At 39.6% G+C, this 18,860-nt stretch overlaps 4 protein-coding genes across 4 annotated transcripts; 2 read left to right on the forward strand and 2 right to left on the reverse strand.

Moving 5' to 3' along the window:
• Nucleotides 1-365: 365 nt before the first annotated feature.
• Nucleotides 366-1,784, reverse strand: snu13b (SNU13 homolog, small nuclear ribonucleoprotein b (U4/U6.U5)). Its single transcript, XM_061756008.1, has 3 exons — nt 1,547-1,784; nt 1,262-1,382; nt 366-814 (listed from the first exon to the last, which is right to left on the reverse strand). Exons 1-3 carry the CDS (start codon nt 1,547-1,549, stop codon nt 552-554), a joined length of 387 nt encoding a protein of 128 aa, XP_061611992.1. The 5' UTR covers nt 1,550-1,784; the 3' UTR covers nt 366-551.
• A 504-nt stretch (nt 1,785-2,288) lies between these two features.
• LOC133469416 (cytochrome b-c1 complex subunit 2, mitochondrial) lies at nt 2,289-10,257 on the forward strand. The gene is made up of 14 exons (XM_061756444.1): nt 2,289-2,443; nt 3,391-3,477; nt 3,950-4,099; nt 4,614-4,678; nt 4,750-4,806; nt 5,534-5,658; nt 5,738-5,835; nt 5,926-5,983; nt 6,072-6,167; nt 7,933-8,132; nt 8,296-8,376; nt 8,471-8,547; nt 8,736-8,889; nt 9,574-10,257. The coding sequence occupies exons 1-14, from the start codon at nt 2,411-2,413 to the stop codon at nt 9,655-9,657; spliced, it is 1,365 nt and encodes a 454-aa protein (XP_061612428.1). The 5' UTR covers nt 2,289-2,410; the 3' UTR covers nt 9,658-10,257.
• A 297-nt stretch (nt 10,258-10,554) lies between these two features.
• LOC133469369 (uncharacterized protein C16orf52 homolog B-like) lies at nt 10,555-15,193 on the forward strand. The gene is made up of 3 exons (XM_061756327.1): nt 10,555-11,229; nt 12,884-13,096; nt 13,877-15,193. The coding sequence occupies exons 1-3, from the start codon at nt 11,124-11,126 to the stop codon at nt 14,059-14,061; spliced, it is 504 nt and encodes a 167-aa protein (XP_061612311.1). The 5' UTR covers nt 10,555-11,123; the 3' UTR covers nt 14,062-15,193.
• A 1,941-nt stretch (nt 15,194-17,134) lies between these two features.
• Nucleotides 17,135-18,835, reverse strand: birc5a (baculoviral IAP repeat containing 5a). Its single transcript, XM_061756328.1, has 4 exons — nt 18,618-18,835; nt 18,238-18,347; nt 17,606-17,723; nt 17,135-17,444 (listed from the first exon to the last, which is right to left on the reverse strand). The coding sequence occupies exons 1-4, from the start codon at nt 18,723-18,725 to the stop codon at nt 17,352-17,354; spliced, it is 429 nt and encodes a 142-aa protein (XP_061612312.1). The 5' UTR covers nt 18,726-18,835; the 3' UTR covers nt 17,135-17,351.
• Nucleotides 18,836-18,860: the final 25 nt, after the last annotated feature.

The following is an 18,860-nucleotide window of genomic DNA, read 5'->3' on the forward strand; positions in this document are numbered from 1 at the left end:
GTCCTAACAAAGTTTTATCCCAAAATGTGTCCTTGTAAAGATTTTTTTTAACTATTGTTTATATATATATATTTATATATACTCAGCTTTACAAATGTTTGAAATGCAAATCTTGCATTTTTGATGCAGACTAACTCACATTGTATGGGAAAATAACTACATAAAAACTACCTTTTAGGTTAAAACATCCAATATCCATTTTGTGATATACTACGCCAAGTAAAATGAACCTAGGAATCTAAAAGGCAAGCAGTAAATTTTAACATTTAAAATTTTACTCATTACATGTATTTTACAGAAATAAGGCATTTATCAACTTTTGACAATGATGCTGTGTGGTGTGACAAAAAAACAAAAGCAGAAAACACCTTAAAAATACCTTTTTTATTATGACTCAGGCAATTGTCTGACAAAAAAAAATAAATACACTTAATGTGTAATTGGTCCTACAATAAAGGGACAAAAATCATCCCACATGTTTCATAACATGGTTATATCCAAGTTGAGACTTGGAACTTCTCATTTGTAAGAACAGCGCAACAAGAAAAAAATTACACGAGGAGTCTCTCGATTGCCATTTGGACCGTCTGGATCTGGGGTTTGAGCTGAGACCCCTCCTTTATAGTGACCGAGGTAGCGATGACGGGACGCGACACCCCGCAGGCGCGTCCCAAGGCCTGTTTGGAACGGACGAACACATACGGGACGTTCTTGTCCTCGCACAGCAATGGTAGGTGGAGGATGATCTCCAGCGGTTCAGAATCAGCAGCCATGACGATGAATTCAGAGATTCCTCTGTTCAAGGTCTTTGTGGCTGGGAGGTCGGAAAATAGCAGGTCATTAGTGTAGGGTTGCAAAAAAGAAATGTCAGTGTTTCTGAACCTTTGAGACGAGGGACATTATACTAGGGATGCAGCATTTTTAGAATCTATCATTCTAACCATTATCACATCAATTCATTGCGGAATCCGATAAATTATTTTTGTATAGTTAAACAAAATGTGCATGCGAGGCGCAGTTATTTATTGTTCTCACCATCCTCACGTTGCACACTGTAATATCTGTGTGTGAATCAGAATCAGAATCTGATTCTGATCTGTGGCTGAGTGTGTGTGGCTTTCAAATTGTTCAGTATTCATAGCACCACTTTAACCACATGCATATACCACAAACAGCAAAGTCACAGTTAAGGACAGAATTCTGAACCTTTGTTTTTTTCCTATACTATATTGCATTTGAGCCAAGCCAGGAGCCCCCTCACCTTCATTGGCCCCCTTCCTCAGCTGCTTGTAGTTGGAGGCTTGCTGCACTAAGTCCAGGATGGTTTTGGTGAGCGTGGCGTCAGCCAGCGGATAAGCCTTCGGGTTCACTGGGGCTTCAGTCTGCACACAAAAGCAGGAGCGGGGGGGGGGGACCAAATGATCACACGCACTAAAGTGCAAGAGTGACTTTTAAAGTTGAGCTGCTCTCGACCGTATGTAGCTAGCAGTTAGCATACGCATGCTAATTATTAGCCTGTAGAGCCCCCGTTCTGTAAATCACTCACCATTGTGAAAAGTTATTCTTGGTATTTCGGCCCTCTCGGCGAAATGCTTCACTGAGGAGTATGTCCCTTCTGCTGGGGGAGAGGAGAACAACAAAACGCGAAATTAACAGGTTTACTTTTCACCGCTATGACCTGAACAAACGTTACTACTTGAAGCTAGTTCAAACGTTTGCTTCACGTGTGGATTTGCGCGCATGCGTAGTTGCAATTAATAGCGACGAGAACTTCTTCTTCTTCTTCTTCTTCTTCTTCTTCTTCTTCTTCTTCTTCTTCTTCTTCTTCTTCTTCTTCTTCTTCTTCTTCTTCTTCGTCGTTTAGCGACGGTTCTTAAATTTGTTAATGGTCCACTTTCGCCGCCCAGTGATCAGGAATGGAACTGCTATGGTTTACAGACAAGGCAAATTAGATAGATAGATAGATAGATAGATCATTATTTAAAATATTTTTTTCAATTGTATTTTTTGTATTGTTTTGTACATTTTCACTTATTTAAATGTATCAAATTTGTTGTTGCACTTTGTTATACTCGCACCGTAAATTATTTTACAAGTTGCAGTTTTTCCCCCCAAATAAATAAATAAATAAATACACCAGATGATACTTTTACAGTAAACGCATAGTATACTGGTTTATTTTTGCTATTTCAGTAGGCCTAGATGGCCACTTATTGCTTTATTACTTGGAATTTATTCCTGTTCTGAACAGTTGTTGACCCAAACTCCGTACCAGTAGCCGGCGGTAATGCACCTAAACGTTATTTGCCAACCGCCATTAAACAGCAACACCAAGAAGAAGAAGTGGTAGGGCACTTTGAAGCCGCCATATTGCTTCGTCGTCCTGGCTTGAAGGAGAGAGCGAGGGGAGATGAAGGGGATTCGGGGATTCACTCAATTATCGGTAAGGACTATTCGTTAACCAGTCCTCCGGAATTTAATCGGGACGGTTTCTCACTCGCCATCTGTGTGGCGAATAAACGCCCGATTTCACGTCCCGATTAGCTGTGGGCAAATGGGGCTGTCATCTGAACCTGGGAAGGATTGTGCTTCAAAAACTCAATACTATAGTCAGACCTTTGGTAAATAAAACAATTGTAATACTCGGCAGACAGGCGGGTGTCCACATTCAAATGTGCAGGCAAATAAAATTCGCTGCCAAGGTTTATAAGAAAAGAAAAAGACCTCACAAGGGAGGTAATGAAGGGAGCTTCCATTTTTTTTGTGGCTTCATATCAGTCCAAGGTGGAATAGCTTTCATATTTGAATTCAATATATCTAAATTATTTAACATGTAGCACAGTGGTGCATGTGGCCTTCTTTGTGGAGCAATGTGGCTGCTATTCGACACAATTCAAAATCGTCATAATAATTTGGATAATGTCCATTTTAAAAATGCAGCATATTTGTAATGTGGTTAGCACGTCTGCCGGACATTTCTGAGGTTCTGGGTTTGGATCTCACCTCCTGTATGCGGTTCGCTTGTTCTCCCCATGTTTGCGTGTATGTTTTCTTTTTCTTCCTGGGTAGTCCGGCTTACTCCCACATTCCCAAATCATGTTAGGTTCACTGCAGATTCAAAATTTGTCCAAAGGTGTGAAAGTTGTTTGTGTCTATGTGCCCTGCGATTGGCTGGCGACCAGTCTAGGGTGTACCCCACCTCTTGCCCAAAGTTAGCTGGGATAATCCCCAGCTCATCCACGACCATAATTATTCCAAGTGCTGCAGAAAATGGATGGCGAGGAGCATTTTAATGAGTATTTATGAGATCGTGATGTTGAGCAATTTGAGAATATTTGGACTGTTGTAGTTAGTTGTATTATCCCACGCTCCCATCTCCTGTTTTCCCAGACGAGGCTTTACGCGGCACAGGCTGCCCGTAAGGTGGAGACCACCAGGGCTGCCGAACATGTTAAGTTTCAGCCGCAAGATGTGCAGGTCAGTGATTGTTGACGTTGTGTTTCTTCTCCACAGAGGCGCTTCTGTGCAGCTGCCAGAGCAGGTCGGTCTCTTGTAGAGCCCCTGGCTGGGCTCAAGCTCTCTCCGGGGGCTGCTAAAGTTTCTTTTAATCATTAATTTGACACTTATTTTCACTATCTGCTATTTTTAAATATGTTATTTGTATTTGATCTCTGGAAGTTGATCCAGATTAATTGCTGTGAAAAACCTATGGGGGGAAAAAACCCAAAACTTTCAAAGCTTATTTTTTGCATCAGGAGAAAAAAGATGAAAGGGATTCGGGGACTCAAGCTTCCAGAAGGGGGGAAAAAGCAAAAATTCATTGTCATTTACCTTTTCTGTAAACAAGGGTAAAAACAGATTAAAATCAGATTTTTGTGAAAAATAATCAGAGTCTTTTCATCAAACATGATTAAAATAATCTAAGATCTCCATCTTTATCGTCTTCCAGCTGACCAGACTGCCCAGTGGACTGGTGATAGCCTCTCTGGAAAACTACTCACCAGTTTCCAAGATTGGTGTGTTTGTTAAGGCCGGCTGTCGTTATGAGACTCCTGACAACCAGGGCGTTACCCATGTCCTCCGATTGGCCGCCAACCTGGTATGATGCATCACTGTCATCAACTCTCACTGGGCTAGAATTAATTTTCCCATTTATGATTACATTGAACGCCCTCTACAGCCCAGCAGATAATTGACGCACCCGAGAAAGAGTCAAAAGATGGCGGCAGAGCACTTAAAACGGAGCGGACCATAAGGCCTCAACTCCATGCATCTCGCATGTACACAATCATGAACCCATGTTACATATATGACTGCATTGCGTAGTTAAATTACTCAACACAAGCAAACCACCTTCACATTAGGCCCATCACTAGACTTAGCATACCAGCCTAAATAACATGCATATGACATCACACATAGTCAAACAAATATATGCACAAGCAGTTTACGCAAAAGTTATTAAGTTATTAAACTCACCATTTGGCATTTACGCACTGTCTTTAGTTTGGTTTTGGATTATTACTATTTAAAGTTGTCTAATGTCTTAAAAAAGCAGCAACTGATGCCAAAAGTTAATCAGGTTTTTTTTTTTGGTTTTTTTTCCCCCCCAGACTACCAAAGGAGCTTCAGCTTTCAGGTTATGCCGGGGTATCGAAGCGGTAGGAGGCAAACTAAGGTTGGTGACCCTCAGAAAGCACTGACTAGGAAAAACTATTTTAAGGTTCTTTCATATTTGTGCCTCTGCAGTGCGTCTTTGTCCAGAGAGAACATGATGTACACTGTTGACTGCTTGCGAGATGACATGTAAGTTAGCGCCTACCATCTTAGATTTTTTTTTCCCCCCCACAAAACTCAAGTTTTCCGATTTTAATCGAATATTCCACTTCATTTACAGAAAAAGCAAATGGCAGTGACAGTTTTTCCAAAAAAGTTTTGCTTTTATTTTTTCTTTTAGAAGAATCATCTTTTATTGTCATGAACATGCATGCACACGAAATTTGTTCTCTGCATTTAATCCATCACAGTGAACACATACACATGTTAGTGGAACACACTGGAGCAGGGGGCAGCTGAAGCGCCCGGGGAGCATTTCGGGGTATCGGTGTCTTGCTCAAGGACACCACAGCCGTGAGTCCGGAGGATGTTGGCGGATGGTCCCGTCGGGGTTTTGAACCTAGGTCCCCCAGGGTGGCAGGCGATGATCTTAACCATTGGGCCACGGCTGCCCAGGGGGGTGAAACCGAGCCTCCCCCTCGGGGGAAGAGCGCCCCCGAGAGGAAGAAAATGCCTCCTGGGATTTGCCATATTCCTCCTAACAAGAATTGCCATGCCATGTTGTTAGTGTAAGCAGTGCATGTCAACGGAGACACACTGAACTACAGAAGCCACCCCAAAAAAATTTATTTAAAACATCTTACTGATGAATAAACTAGAATTGATCAATTAAATCAATTTATTGCCCGTGTAGTCCGTGCATGCACATCTGCAATGTTATAAGCAGGCACTTTATTTCATAATCCTTGTTGATTAGCGACACAGTGATGGAGTATCTGATCAATGTGACGACGGCGCCAGAGTTCCGACCGTGGGAGGTTTCCGATCTCACACCTTTGGTGAAGATTGACAAGGCCCAAGCAGGACAGAGTGCTCAGATAGGTGAGCGGGTCAACATTTTCAAAGCATCACGCACACACGAAATAAAATCTTGCGCTTTCGGCCTATCTTTTTGTCCCAGCTGTGGTTGAAAGTCTCCATGAAGCCGCCTACAAGAATGCTCTGTGCAACTCTCTGTACTGTCCTGACTACATGGTGGGCAATGTCCTGTCTGAACATGTGAGTATGGTAGTCCTATTCTTTGTCCCTGATTGTGTCCAATCTACTTTAAACTGTTGTTGTTGGTGTTTTTGTTTTTTTTGTTTCCAGCTGCACCAATTTGTCCAGAATAATTTCACAAGTGCAAGAATGGCTCTTGTTGGACTTGGTAAGGAAGTTGTTATTGTCGCACTACAGTATTCTTGGTAATAGAAATAAATTGATACAAAGGGCCTCAATGTCTGTCTGTTCACCAGGCGTGGACCATAATGTTCTGAAGCAAGTAGGAGAGCAGTTCCTCAACATCCGCAGTGGCGCCGGAACGTCAGGTGCCCAAGCTCGTTATCGCGGAGGTAAGCAATTCATTTTAGTTACAGGGATTTCTCCTGGCTCAAATTGAGGCAGAGGTTGTACCATTCTGATCGTTCCCACTAGGGCTGCATGCTATTGTTAAAAAAGGACATTGCGATTTTCATTATTTATTTATTTATTTATTTTTAACACTGCCATATATATTGTGATGGACAAAATACAGGATAACATACTCAAGACATAAAAACCAGCACACATTTCACTTTTGTATCATTTGGACAGCTAGTGTATAATCGCACAGTTGAGCACAAAAATATACTGAGTCATTTGTATGACATCAATCTGTTATAAATGCCCTCTAGTATTAAGCAGGTTATAGATTTCAAGCTAAATTAATTTCTTCTCATGCCCAGGTATATAGTCATTAGCACATTCTTAACACTAATCATTTTTTTTAATCAATCTGTTATTTTACACATACGTTTTAACAAAATATGCATTAGTATTTCCATATTTGACTTGTGCAGACCTAACTTTGTCTCTTCACAAATGCCATAGCTGTCCCACCCCAAGTGTAGTCTGTGACGACATGCATTCGTTTGTTGCATTCTGAGAAGCGATACCTTAAATGCAGGCATGTAATTGTTTCCCATGTCTTCATTAAAAATTATCATAGAAGATATGTATAATCTACAACAATCTGGGCTGCTCCGTTTGTGTTGTTTGAAGGATTATAATTTATGCGGCATAGGCGCTAGTCTTACTAGCATCTGATTAGCATGTTCAACCAGGTCCCTCTGCTGGTCACTTATTAATATTACAGTTGATTCACTCCAAATCAGTACACCAACATCACATGACCCTGCGATGTGATTATTTTGCACTTGTACGTTGCGATGACGATGCTTAAAATAATACATGCATTTGTGTAAAATGCTAGCACAGATATGTTTGTCCATGTGTGATGTCATGTCAGTTTGTGCTAGTGTGTTATTTAGACTAGTATACTAGCTAATAGAATTGATGAGCATCACATGAAGGTAGTTCGTTTGTGTTTAGTGATTGTAAGTACTGAATTCAGTCGTTTATGTAACATGGGTTCATGATTGTGTACATGCTACATGCTCAGTGTTGGTGCTTTAGGATCCTCTCCGTTTTAAGTGCTTTACTTCGTATTTCATTACTGCATTTCACAGCTGGAGGCAGAACATGTAATCCTCATAATTTTCATTTGGTAAAATGTCCCCCAGCACTCCATGTAGTACATTGCAGTGTTCTCCCTAAAGAGTAAAAACAAAATAAAGCAATTGTTTTTTTTGTTTTTTAAAAAAATCAACTTTAGTTTTTTGTTAACTTTTACACTACTGTGTTTTTATGTGATAACTTATTTTATGCGTTTTGCTTTTTCAGATTTTTACCCTCACTTTAATAATGTCGGCATCATGTTTTTCGGAGAAATCTGGCATGGTTGGTTACAAAAGACACTTCAAAATTGTCTGACACATTTGCATTAGGAAAGGCAATCCGTCATTCGGCTCTTCTTCTTTGTCTTCTTATCTGACATTTATTAGGCCGACTTCAAACTGTTTCTGATTCTGCGCGACTCTGGCATAATACCCCAGATGGAGTTATAAATGACACCTAACTAAGCGTAACGCTGGTCAAATTTCATGATGTCAGGTTTAGAGCCGGTGGTGGACTGAATTTTATATGCAAGAAACCCCCTGAGTATCATTTATAACCACTCACAAAAGGCAATTAAAGCATGTTCCGAACCATTTTACGGATATTTCTGTCCCACTCCAGGTGAGCTTCGCCTGCCAAGCACCAGCAGTCTGGTCCACTCTGCGGTTGTGAGCGAGGCTGCGGCCTCGGGCACCGGTGAAGCTGTGGCCTTCAGTGTTCTGCAGCACCTGCTGGGAGCTGGTCCACGCATCAAGAGGGGCTCCAATGCCACTAGCAAACTGGTGCAGGGTGTTGCCAAGGCAACTGCCGACCCCTTTGATGTGAGTAGTTGGTTGATGATACACACACACTGGGTGTATTTTTCCTTTTCCTTAGGAAAAGAAAAAGTTTTTGTTTTTTGACAAAATGTACTTTTCCACACCTATTTTACTCACTTTTCATGTTAAAATGGCGTCAAAACCAATCAAACATTTACTTTGGCAGGTAAGTGCTTTCAATGTTAGCTACTCTGACTCTGGGCTGTTTGGAATCTACACTATTTCCCAAGCAGGATCCACCGGCACTGTGAGTAGAATCGTCGCTGTAATCGGCACAAACTCCAGCAGTGCATGTTTCCAAATATGAGAACCAATGTAAGACTTTTCTCCTGCCCCCGCAGGCCATCAAGGCCGCTGTCGCAGAGGTGAATGCTATCTCCGACGGCGGAGTCACAGCTGCTGACCTCACTTGCGCCAAGTAAGAAACATTGAGATTGAAAGCACACAGCTGAAGTCCTCTCACACAACACACTTGTGTACCATTCTAACAGCCCAATTCCAATGTACAAAGGGATCGAAAAGTCAAGAAAAAGTCTTTTAAAACAGTGACTTTTCAATCGCTCTGTTTTCAACTCCTGTTGGGCCGCTCTTGTTTCCTCTGCAAAGGGCGTCACTGAAGTCTCACTTGCTGATGTCCCTGGAGACTTCAGATGGTCTGCTGGAGGCCATGGGCACTCAGGCTCTGGCTAGTGGCTCCTACCACTCCCCTGAAGAATTTGCCAAAAACATCGACAATGTCTCCTTAACGGATGTAGCCAACGTAAGACCCTTGTCTGCAGCTGTAGTCGTGCTCCGGTTACTCAAGTTTTTGATTTTAGAACCATTCAAGAATTTTTTGTCTTGTTCACTGTCTGATGATTGCTCTTACTTAATATAGTATGTCAAAACATAAGGTACACTTGTGCAACCTAAGGCAGTGTTTCCAAAGGCATGTATTTTATATTAGGGCACACCACCAAAGAAAAATGTCACAAAAAGTATTGACAAGATACTATTGACAAAATAGTGAAGTAACTATGGATACACAGGTTATTTGTGCCTTCTGCCTTCTAGTGGAAGACATTTTTTTTTATTTTTCTGTCTCTCACTTCACGTTGCCATTATGGACAGAAGAACAAATATACATTGTTTGTTATAAAATATTATTTTTTGAGCAATTCAGTGAAATAATCAAATTCAGTGGGACAAATATACAATACTTACATATAAAACAGATTTATGAAGTTGTATACTGTTTTCAACAATCATACCAAAGATGTGTTTGAAATATTTTTAACAAAACATTACAAAAATATGAAGTTGAATGGATCTCATTAGACGGTAAAGGTGTACCTAATAAAGTGTCCGGGGTGCATAGCTGTAGCTGTATTATTTATCAGATCAGTTAGTTTCCTCAATGACTGAAGCACATTTTAATGATGCTCATTTTGGCATTTATTTTCAGGCTGCCAAGAAGTTCGTGTCTGGCAAGAAGACCATGGCATCCAGCGGGAACCTCATCAAAACCCCCTTCATCGACGAAATCTAAAACCCTCCTCCATTTCTTCCTTGCCTTGTCATTTCACTTCTTAACGGCAAAGCAGAATTGGTTTCCTCCACTGTAACAGAATGACACAATTTACGTGCTGTTGGTCTGAGATATATATATATATCTGTGTAAGATATGTTTTCGGATAATCACATCATTTTCCAGCTCACAAACAGTATAATGTATAGCTCATGTAAAATAATGAATAAATTATATCTGCCTGACAGAGTTGTGATTTGTCATGCTGAAATGTGTTTTCCAAAACATACAGGGTGTTCACGTCCATCAGGGCTCTTTACCATTTAAAGCAAAAAAAAAAAGCAAAATAGACAAATCTCTGGATTATTACAAAAAAAAGTTTTTTTTTTTTAAATAAGCCTCATCTAATACTATGGGTTCCTCCGCTTATCCCTTAATCAACACTGTCCCTGACTTCCTAAATGTCTTGCACAAATTGGCAGACGTGTGACAATGGATGTATTTGAAGAAGCTATTACAATGCTGGTTGGTTTTCAAACATGAGACATGCAACTTGAATTTTTTTTGTTATCAAAATGTGTTTGTATATAATTGACAATAAAAATTCATTTTTAACTTCCACTTGGAGGATTAAGCCTCTCCGTGATGTGACTCATGGTGTCATTAATTTGGCTGGTGGTGGTCAATGTACGCAGAAGTACATTAGTTGAATTGGTGTTGCAAATTTTTTATTTTATTTATTTGCACCTGTTGTTCTAGTGTAGTCTAGTACTTCAGCCACCTTAACAGGAATTCACATTCTTAATTTTATTGTCATTATTTTTAATACTCTGTTCTTGTTCAACGAGATACCTGAAGTCCACTCAGTAGCTTGGGTCACTTGCTCTCGCATGTTCTCGCGAGACCTGACGATGACAGCCTCGGAGAAAGCAAGCTTGCTGGATTTGAGTTTGTTTTTTGCAGCTTGAACACGTCTACTTTTCGGAGAAACCCACAACGTCGTCTCGCTCAGACGTTTTTTGATTTTGTCTTTTTTTTTGTTCAAATACTATAAAATAAGTTAACGCGATACTGCATTTTGTTTTCGACAATTGTCAAACATAAGGTGGAGAGTGTTTCGGAGGGGCTGCGGGAAAGTCGACTGCATGGATTTATTATTATTATTATTGTTATTACTTTTAAATCATCGCTGGACGATCGTAGCGGCTAACACATCCACTTTGTGTGATTAATCCAGCCGTCTTGCCGAGGAATATCCCCGAGAAAGTTGCCGGGATGGTGGTTCGGGAAACCGGGCGGTGATTCCCCTCCTTACCTTACTGGAGGAATAAGAGCGATTGTTTCGGATGGAGCACTTTCTCTGGGATTTCACGCAGCGAGCGTGATCCACACCGAGCCGTGGGCACTTGGAGGTGGGATAGAGCCACAAAGACCCCTTGGCAGCACCGGACCCCCCCCCAGCCCCTACCGTGTGTGTCCACGGGAAAATGGATAAACTGACAGTGATATCAGGATGTCTCTTCCTCGCTGCAGAAGTCTTCGCCATCGCCAGCATCGCGAACCCGGACTGGATCAGCACCGGAGAGGCGGCCGGTAAGTCGTCAACGCCGCAAAAACTCTTTCACCGAATAACTGCCTCGTGAGGACTGTTTCAAGGGGACATATGATGGAATTTTTTTTAATTTTTAATATTTGTATACAAATGTATGGAATGTCCGCCCACCCATCAAGAGTGACAATAATTAAAACACCCTAAGATCCAACAAGATGGCGCCAAAGTCCTCTTGAGTCAAAAGCACAGCGGTCCCTTGTCTGACAAGTGCCCCCGATTTACAGTTTTTCGAGTTACAAGCCATCACTTCGTCTTTGTTTTCAAGTTACGAGCAAGCAGATACGCCCCCACTCATGTGAAGTAGCTCAATTCAGCTCAACCTTATTTCTAAAGCACTTCAAAACACACACACACACAAATACACACACACACACACAGCTGTAAAAAGTGCTGTGCGTAATAAAAATCTAACATAAAACACAATAAATAATAGCAATAATAATGATAATAATAATAGTAAATAAATACATTTAATACATTTTTTTATAATTAAAATGTACTTCTTTAAGCTCCTGCAGCGCCTACTTTGTCTTGAAACCAATATATATATATATATATATATATATATATATATATATATATATATATATATATATATATATATATATAAATATGCCCCATACAATAAACAATGGCGTGAAATCACCACCCCTTTATCTTAATTAGCCGTATATGATTAAGGCAGGAAGTCGAATGACTGAGGATGTGTGACTTTTAATGAGGTCTCTTGGGAGCGAGCGACCTTCCACCTGGAGGATTAAACCACTCTGAGATGTGACTCATGGTGTCATTAATTTGGGCCTGAGGTGTTCAATGTACACAGAAGAACAAACAGAAGCAACAACAGCAACACAAACGTCAGTTGTTGTTTTTTTTAAATTTAAATTTAAGTTATTCCTATGTGATGTATTAGATGATTATTATACCTTGTCTATTTATAGACATTTTCTGAAATTTGAATGGTCATTGCTCATGTTTTGTTTTGATTTAGGTGTTTATTTACATTGAATTTAAATAAATAAAAGCACATTTCAATTTAAGATAATTTAATGGTACTTTATATATATTAAAAAAACATTCATCTTCTCCCTTTAGTCTGGTCTACTTGCAGTCAAAGAGGGACAACCTGTATTATAGTAGTGTTCATTTTAAAATATAAAATAAAAAAATGGGGGCTTATTTTAAGCCTCTCTAACATAATGCACAGTTTCAACAATAATGCTGTGCTTGGATATAAGGGGGGAAAAAACTATAGTTAAATAATGATTCAGTTCAAATTTATAGCACATAAAAGTAAAAATATATATATCTATAGTATTTAAAAACAAACCGTTCTTAAAGATTAAGTAAAAAATGTGTTGCACTTAAAAGTTAAATAGAACTGACCTGCACTTAACAAATGTACTCAACTGGATTAAAAAGAAAATGTTTAAACCACTGTAACATTAGGCACAGTTTGAAGATTTAATTCAGTGATAAGTGAGGAAAAAATAATTGATTCAATTTTGAAATAAGGCTGTAACATGACAAAATCTGGAGAAAGTCAAATGCTGCGACTTCATTCCAAATGCACTGTGGTGTCATTTTGTTCTGTATGCATAATATACAGGTGTCCTGTATATCTTCTCCATCCAGGCTCTCTGACTGTCGGCCTGGTCCGACAGTGCCAGACCATTCACGGGCGAGATCGGACCTGCATCCCGCCGCACATGCCCCCGGAGTGGGTCACCACCCTTTTCTTCATCGTGCTGGGCGTCCTCTCGCTGACCGTCACTTGCTTTCTGCTGGTCATGTCCCACTGGCGCCGAGAGGTCATCCGGTACGCACGCTGGATCGCCTTCACAGGGCGTAGGTGTCCCGTCGCTTCCTTCCTCTTCACTTAAATAGTGTACATCTGGAAACATGAATTATGTTATACAGTTGTGCTGCTTGTTGTTGATGTTCGCTGCCACCATCTGTACTCATAACTGCAATTTTTGCCCGCAACTAAAAATATATATATATATATATATTTTTGTAATTTATAATTATTTTGATTTTGATTTATTTTAATTATATTACAAATTGTAGTAGTGTTATAATACTTTCTATATCTTTTGGAAGAAAAAAATATATCTATATATATTATTGTGTAACTTTTTCATCATCATCATCATTACCTTTCAAATGATTAGGTCAGTGGTTCTCAAAATGGGGTCCCTGAGCCATAACTAGCGATATAATTTGCAATAAATTATTATGCTATATCGCCTTAAAAAAAAGAAAAGCACACCGTTTTCTTAAAAAAAAATATATATGAATTTCTTATTGTCATTTTATGACTTTTTCTCAAAAAATATCCAACTTTTTAATTCCTGCGGCATCTAGGTGTACATGGTAGTTATGTTTAATTGACATCAAGGATAATGAGGGAGTCCTTGGAAAACTTTCTTTGGATCCAAGCAGTCTGAGAAGCCCTGGCTTTGGAATTGATTTCCTTTTTCCCATGTGTTGCTCAAATGATGCCGCTAAATGAATACAGTATGTAACTTGGTATGTTCTCCTAATTGCTTCAATGTTTTCCCACAGCATCCAAAGAGGAAGCCCTATTTTAATTGTAATGCTCTCTTCCTTTTCTTCTTCTGTCAGTGGTCCTGTTCTGTATGGCCGCCCTCATTTTCCCAATCGGCTTCTACGTCAATGAGGTTGGAGGACAGCCATACAAGCTGCCCAACAACACCGGGGTGGGTTCCTCCTATGTGCTCTTTGTCCTGTCCATATTTTTCACCATCGTGGGCCTGCTGTTCGCCGGGAAGGTTTGCTTGCCCGGTTGACATACTTTACGCACGGGAACACTTTGCCATTTGGAGGCCGAAGATGCAAACCCTCCCCCCCCCCCCCCCCCTCCCCCCCTCTTGAGAGGCTTGGCACGCCACTTCCGATTGGATCGGGAGCTACAGCCGTCCATCTGTTTGTTCAGAGGGAGTGAGAGCCGTCCTGAAGGAGCGCACATGTAGAGGAATTTTGAAAGGATGGATTTAATACGTCAGCTCAGCGCCCAGCTGTATCATCGACCATCTTAAGAAGGAAAGAGATAACCTCTATCACCCCATTAACGAAAACTGGGACAAGTGCGATTGGAAGAACTGATGTGTGAAAATTCAGTCTGTAACATTCGGTGACATTGATTTCACTTTCTTTTTTATATTTATTTTTCTTGTTTTATAATTCTTTTTTTTTTTTTTATGAAAATGTCTAATATATTCCAGTGTATAGCCACCATTAACGTGTAGAGATCAAATTGCCTAAAAGAGCGCTCAACCTTAAACTACGAGCATTCATTTGGTGCTTTAGTTGAGGATTTTAGCGATCATTTTTTATCTAATGGGAACAAATACCTGAAAACAGTGAATCGCTCCTATTCCGCTAGTAACTGACGCCCCCCCCCCCCCCCAAAAAAAGGGCCACCAATTAGATACAGACGTCTGCAATAACAAATTTGCTTAAATCACATTTAATTGTATGTAGAGGTGCAACGATTAATCAACAACGAATTGATGATCAAACTAATCACCTATTTTGATTATCAATTAAGCCATCGTTTAAGGTAACATTGTCCAAATCCAATATGCTTTTACTTTGGTAAACAATTATGAACATGGCATGTTACGGACCAAACCAGTAACTGAATTATAATGAATTCATGTTTGTGCATTTTCTGATAACGGCTCATATCTCCAAAATCTTGTAAGTCGGTCACTTGTACCTCAAGGCACCACTGTAGTGTTACTGCTTTGACCTGAGCACAAAACTGTGAATATGTGACTTTTTTAGTGAATAACAGAGGATAACCCCCCTCCCCACAAGAAAAAAAATCTATGAATAGGTGACTTTGCAAATAACGTAGCATGAATATGCAGGAGTACACTGTATTAGAAAAAAAAAAATTGAGCGTTTTTTTTTTTTTTTAAAAGCAACTGAAATAAACATTATTTTCTGTGTCATAATGGATGTGACTAAGGTGTATTATTTTGAAAGTAAAATCAATATGTATTTATTTCCTCCCAAAACTTGTTTGCCCCCTTTGTATCAGCAAAATCAACTCAACGTTTGCAAACTTCACTGAATATCTCTGGCTGGAATGCAGTTCATTTACAGAAATAGCTGCACAAACACAAGTGCTATTCTATGTAAGCGTGGTTATTTGAACTAAAACAGACTCTTTGCAGGTCTATTGCGTTGTATTATATATCATTAAAAAACAACAACTTCCAAATCCATAATTCTAAAGCGTGTCAGATCAATTCACGTAGAAAAAAACTGTTCTGTTTTCTGTATCTCTAATGAGGCAGAGCTTCACCATATCCTCGCACCTACTCCCCCTCCTCCTTTGTCTGCACAGGATCTTAAGGTTGCCATGGGAACGTCATCGGCTGTGGCAATAGTATATCTTTATGAAAAGATCCAGCAGGAGGAATCCAGTCGTGCGCGCGTGTATCTGTGTGTGATAAAGTTCACGTGTAGCTTCACCGTTCAAAGTTCTCTTTGACGTTCGACGTGAACGCGACAGACACAAACGTTTCTATTTTAAGGCCCGAGTATAGTTTCATGCAAGCGAGCCAAGAGATGAAGTGAGAGCACACGGAGGCAGGATTTATCTTTATCTGCTCGTTTATTTGCTTGTCTTCTTGTGCAAAGACAAATACACAAAGACTGTGATTGTGTTTTGTGCAGACGGGGAAAAAAAGAATGTGAGCAACAGACGTTACATCCCAGACCTCACCACCAAATGCGTGCAATTTATTGTTGAGAATGCTAATTACTAGTCCAACATACTCAGCTGCATCCCTGTTTTTTGTTTGCAAATGTTGCACTGGTTAGGAAAACACATGACGTATGGCAAACGAGGGCTACTCTGGTGTCACAACGTAAAAATAAAAAAGGGTCCAGTGACAATCCTAGCTTGAATGCTCATGCCAGAAAAAGCAAAAGAAATATTTTTAAAATGTCTTTAAGCTGTTTAATGCTACTACCAGTTGACATTCACTGTCAAACTAAACATAAAGCAAAGACAATTACACATTGTATATTTCAAACAACAACAAATTGTATGTCTGCTACTGTTGCGAGTTACGTTGGTGTGGAGACCTTAATATGAAGAAGCTTTTGACTGAAAGGGTTTCGCAAAAAATGCAGATGTTTTTTTTAAACAGATTTTTGAATGGGACCTTTTCAGAGAGAGAGGGGCTCCTTTCATTTTCTATTTTGAGTGGGACTTATTTTCTTAGTGTCTTTTTTTGCCATAGTACTAGCGTGACTACCAACTCCAGGAGACTAATTCCTTGTATGTTTTAACATACTTGGCCACTAAAGATGATTCTGAAAATGAATACATAAATAAAATTGTGTTGAAGACAAGTTAAATATTGAATGAATCTTAACTTTGCCAATTAGTATGAGTAAAGTCAAAGTGAAGTCCAGTCACTCATTTAAACAGTTTGATTAAGTTCTATTTCATGCTTTGGTGGAAACATAGTGAGCTGTTAATGGTTATTGAGCTCAGTGGACGGCCTTATAATAAGTATGCGTCCTCACAGACGTAATTTAAAGTGCACGGGACTGTACAGGAGGAGGAATCAGTCCGACCCCCTGGAGGTAGCGTCCTTCCTAATGGATGAGCTAATTCACTGTAAATAAAATGCAAAGGTATTTGTAAAATATTCATAAAATATGTATACTGTACATTTACCAATTATGTATTTTATTAAGAATTGGCTTATGAGTCTTAATAAGACAAATTACAACTAAGGCTGTCAATTGATTATTTTCTTAAAAAAAACAAAAAAACAGATCACATATGTATTTTGATTAATCGCAATTAATCCGAGACAATAAGGGGCAGAGGTGTATGAGCTTTTTACTTTTTATTTAAATTCAAAACACTGGGGGAAATGTTTATTCTATATTTAGCCTATCAGTCTTACTTGGTAATAAAACATGAGGCATACACAAACAAATAAAGGAATAAAAAAAAATTATGAATTAAAACACACATAATACAGTAACACAAAAGGAAAAACATACAGACTGAACATACAGACAAGATGGCAGTTTCGTCCATTTGCTACTCTTCGCCCATTACTGACTTGATTATTTCTGCTCTTTTCACTTTGGCTGCTTCCTTAAATGTGTTGATGGCCTCGTTACATGATTTTATCTGCGAGTGAAGAAGACACAGGATTAGATACACAGGCAATTACAGGAGTGTAAATGTGGGTGTTTGCAGAAGCTCATGTTCAAACTATAACTCAATATTTTCTTTGAGTTAAGTTAAAAGTAAATAAAAATCTCATGTCAAGCATTACACGAGCAACATACAATTTCAAATTTCTTCCTCTCCTTCATCAGCTTGAAAAACTCTTCCACAGTCAGATCTTCCTCTTTCTTCTTCAGGGCAACAAAGTAGCAGGAAGGCGAATGGGTTATGTGCTCTTTTCTGTCAAGAAATGGAGACACAAATAAGCAGTTGTATACTTGTTTGGTTTTAGAGAAAAATTCATCTTAGAGATGAAAGTCCTTTTGTTGCTTGCAAACACAGAGCAAAAACCATTACTATTATGTTGCACAAGGCAACACGGCACGTAGTGGTTCACATGTCTGCCTCACAGTTCCGAGGTTTTGGGTTTAAGTCTCATCTGTGGTCTTCCTGTGTGGAGTTTGTATGTTCGCCCCATGCTTGAACGTGTTCTAATGGCTGGATGGATAAATTGTGAATGGTTGTCTATATGTATCCAGGGTGTCCAAAGTTAGCTTGCATAGGCTCCAGCTCTTCCGAGACCATAACAAACAAACACTATATTAAAAAAAATAAAAAATAAAAAATAGATGTTGTGGACATTTCTCCTGTGTTGCTGTGTCAAAAGGAGTACAAAAAAAACAAACCGCACAGCCTGATTTAAAGTTGTGCAAAAGTCACTATTTTATTTCGCGGAGTAATGCGTCCAACTTACCCCGGGTCATCGTCGGGCTCCCAGCCTTCCAACTCTTTAAGGCAAAAGAAGCACATGGCGATGTCCGGGCTGTTGTCTGACGGTGTGTGGATGAAGCCAGCCTTTGCCATCTGTGGAAACACAACAATGGACAACGTTTGAAGTTGATTATAAGATCGTGCTGGGGCGACATGGCTTTTCTTCTCCCAAAAATCTGATTTCTGATTTAATAACTAGACTTTCCCTTTTGCTTATAGAAAAGGTAAATGATAAGGAAATTATTAGGATTGCTCTTGTTTTCCTCCTCTTTTGTTTACGAACTGTTTCCATTTTGAATGTTATGCTGTTCGACAGCTAAGGTAGGTCGTTAGCTCACCGTTTGACAAAAATGGAAGACTCACGTTTTCGGGTGTGCAAATGCAGTCTTTGTCGAACGGCCACCCTTCGTAAGTCTTCAGCCTATTTTCATAAAATAACATTTTCAACTCTTCGTCCTGAAATAGCTCCATTTGGTTCTTCGGCCACCTTTCGTGAAGAATGTTTCGTCGTAACGGAAAAGCGTTTTCAATTCACAGCGCCTTTAGATAAGTCTGTTTTGATTGGATGAGAAAGACGCTTTTCTTCTTCGGGGATAGCAAACACGG

Source organism: Phyllopteryx taeniolatus, chromosome 19, assembly GCF_024500385.1.
Source record: "Phyllopteryx taeniolatus isolate TA_2022b chromosome 19, UOR_Ptae_1.2, whole genome shotgun sequence".
Lineage (NCBI taxonomy): Eukaryota > Metazoa > Chordata > Actinopteri > Syngnathiformes > Syngnathidae > Phyllopteryx > Phyllopteryx taeniolatus.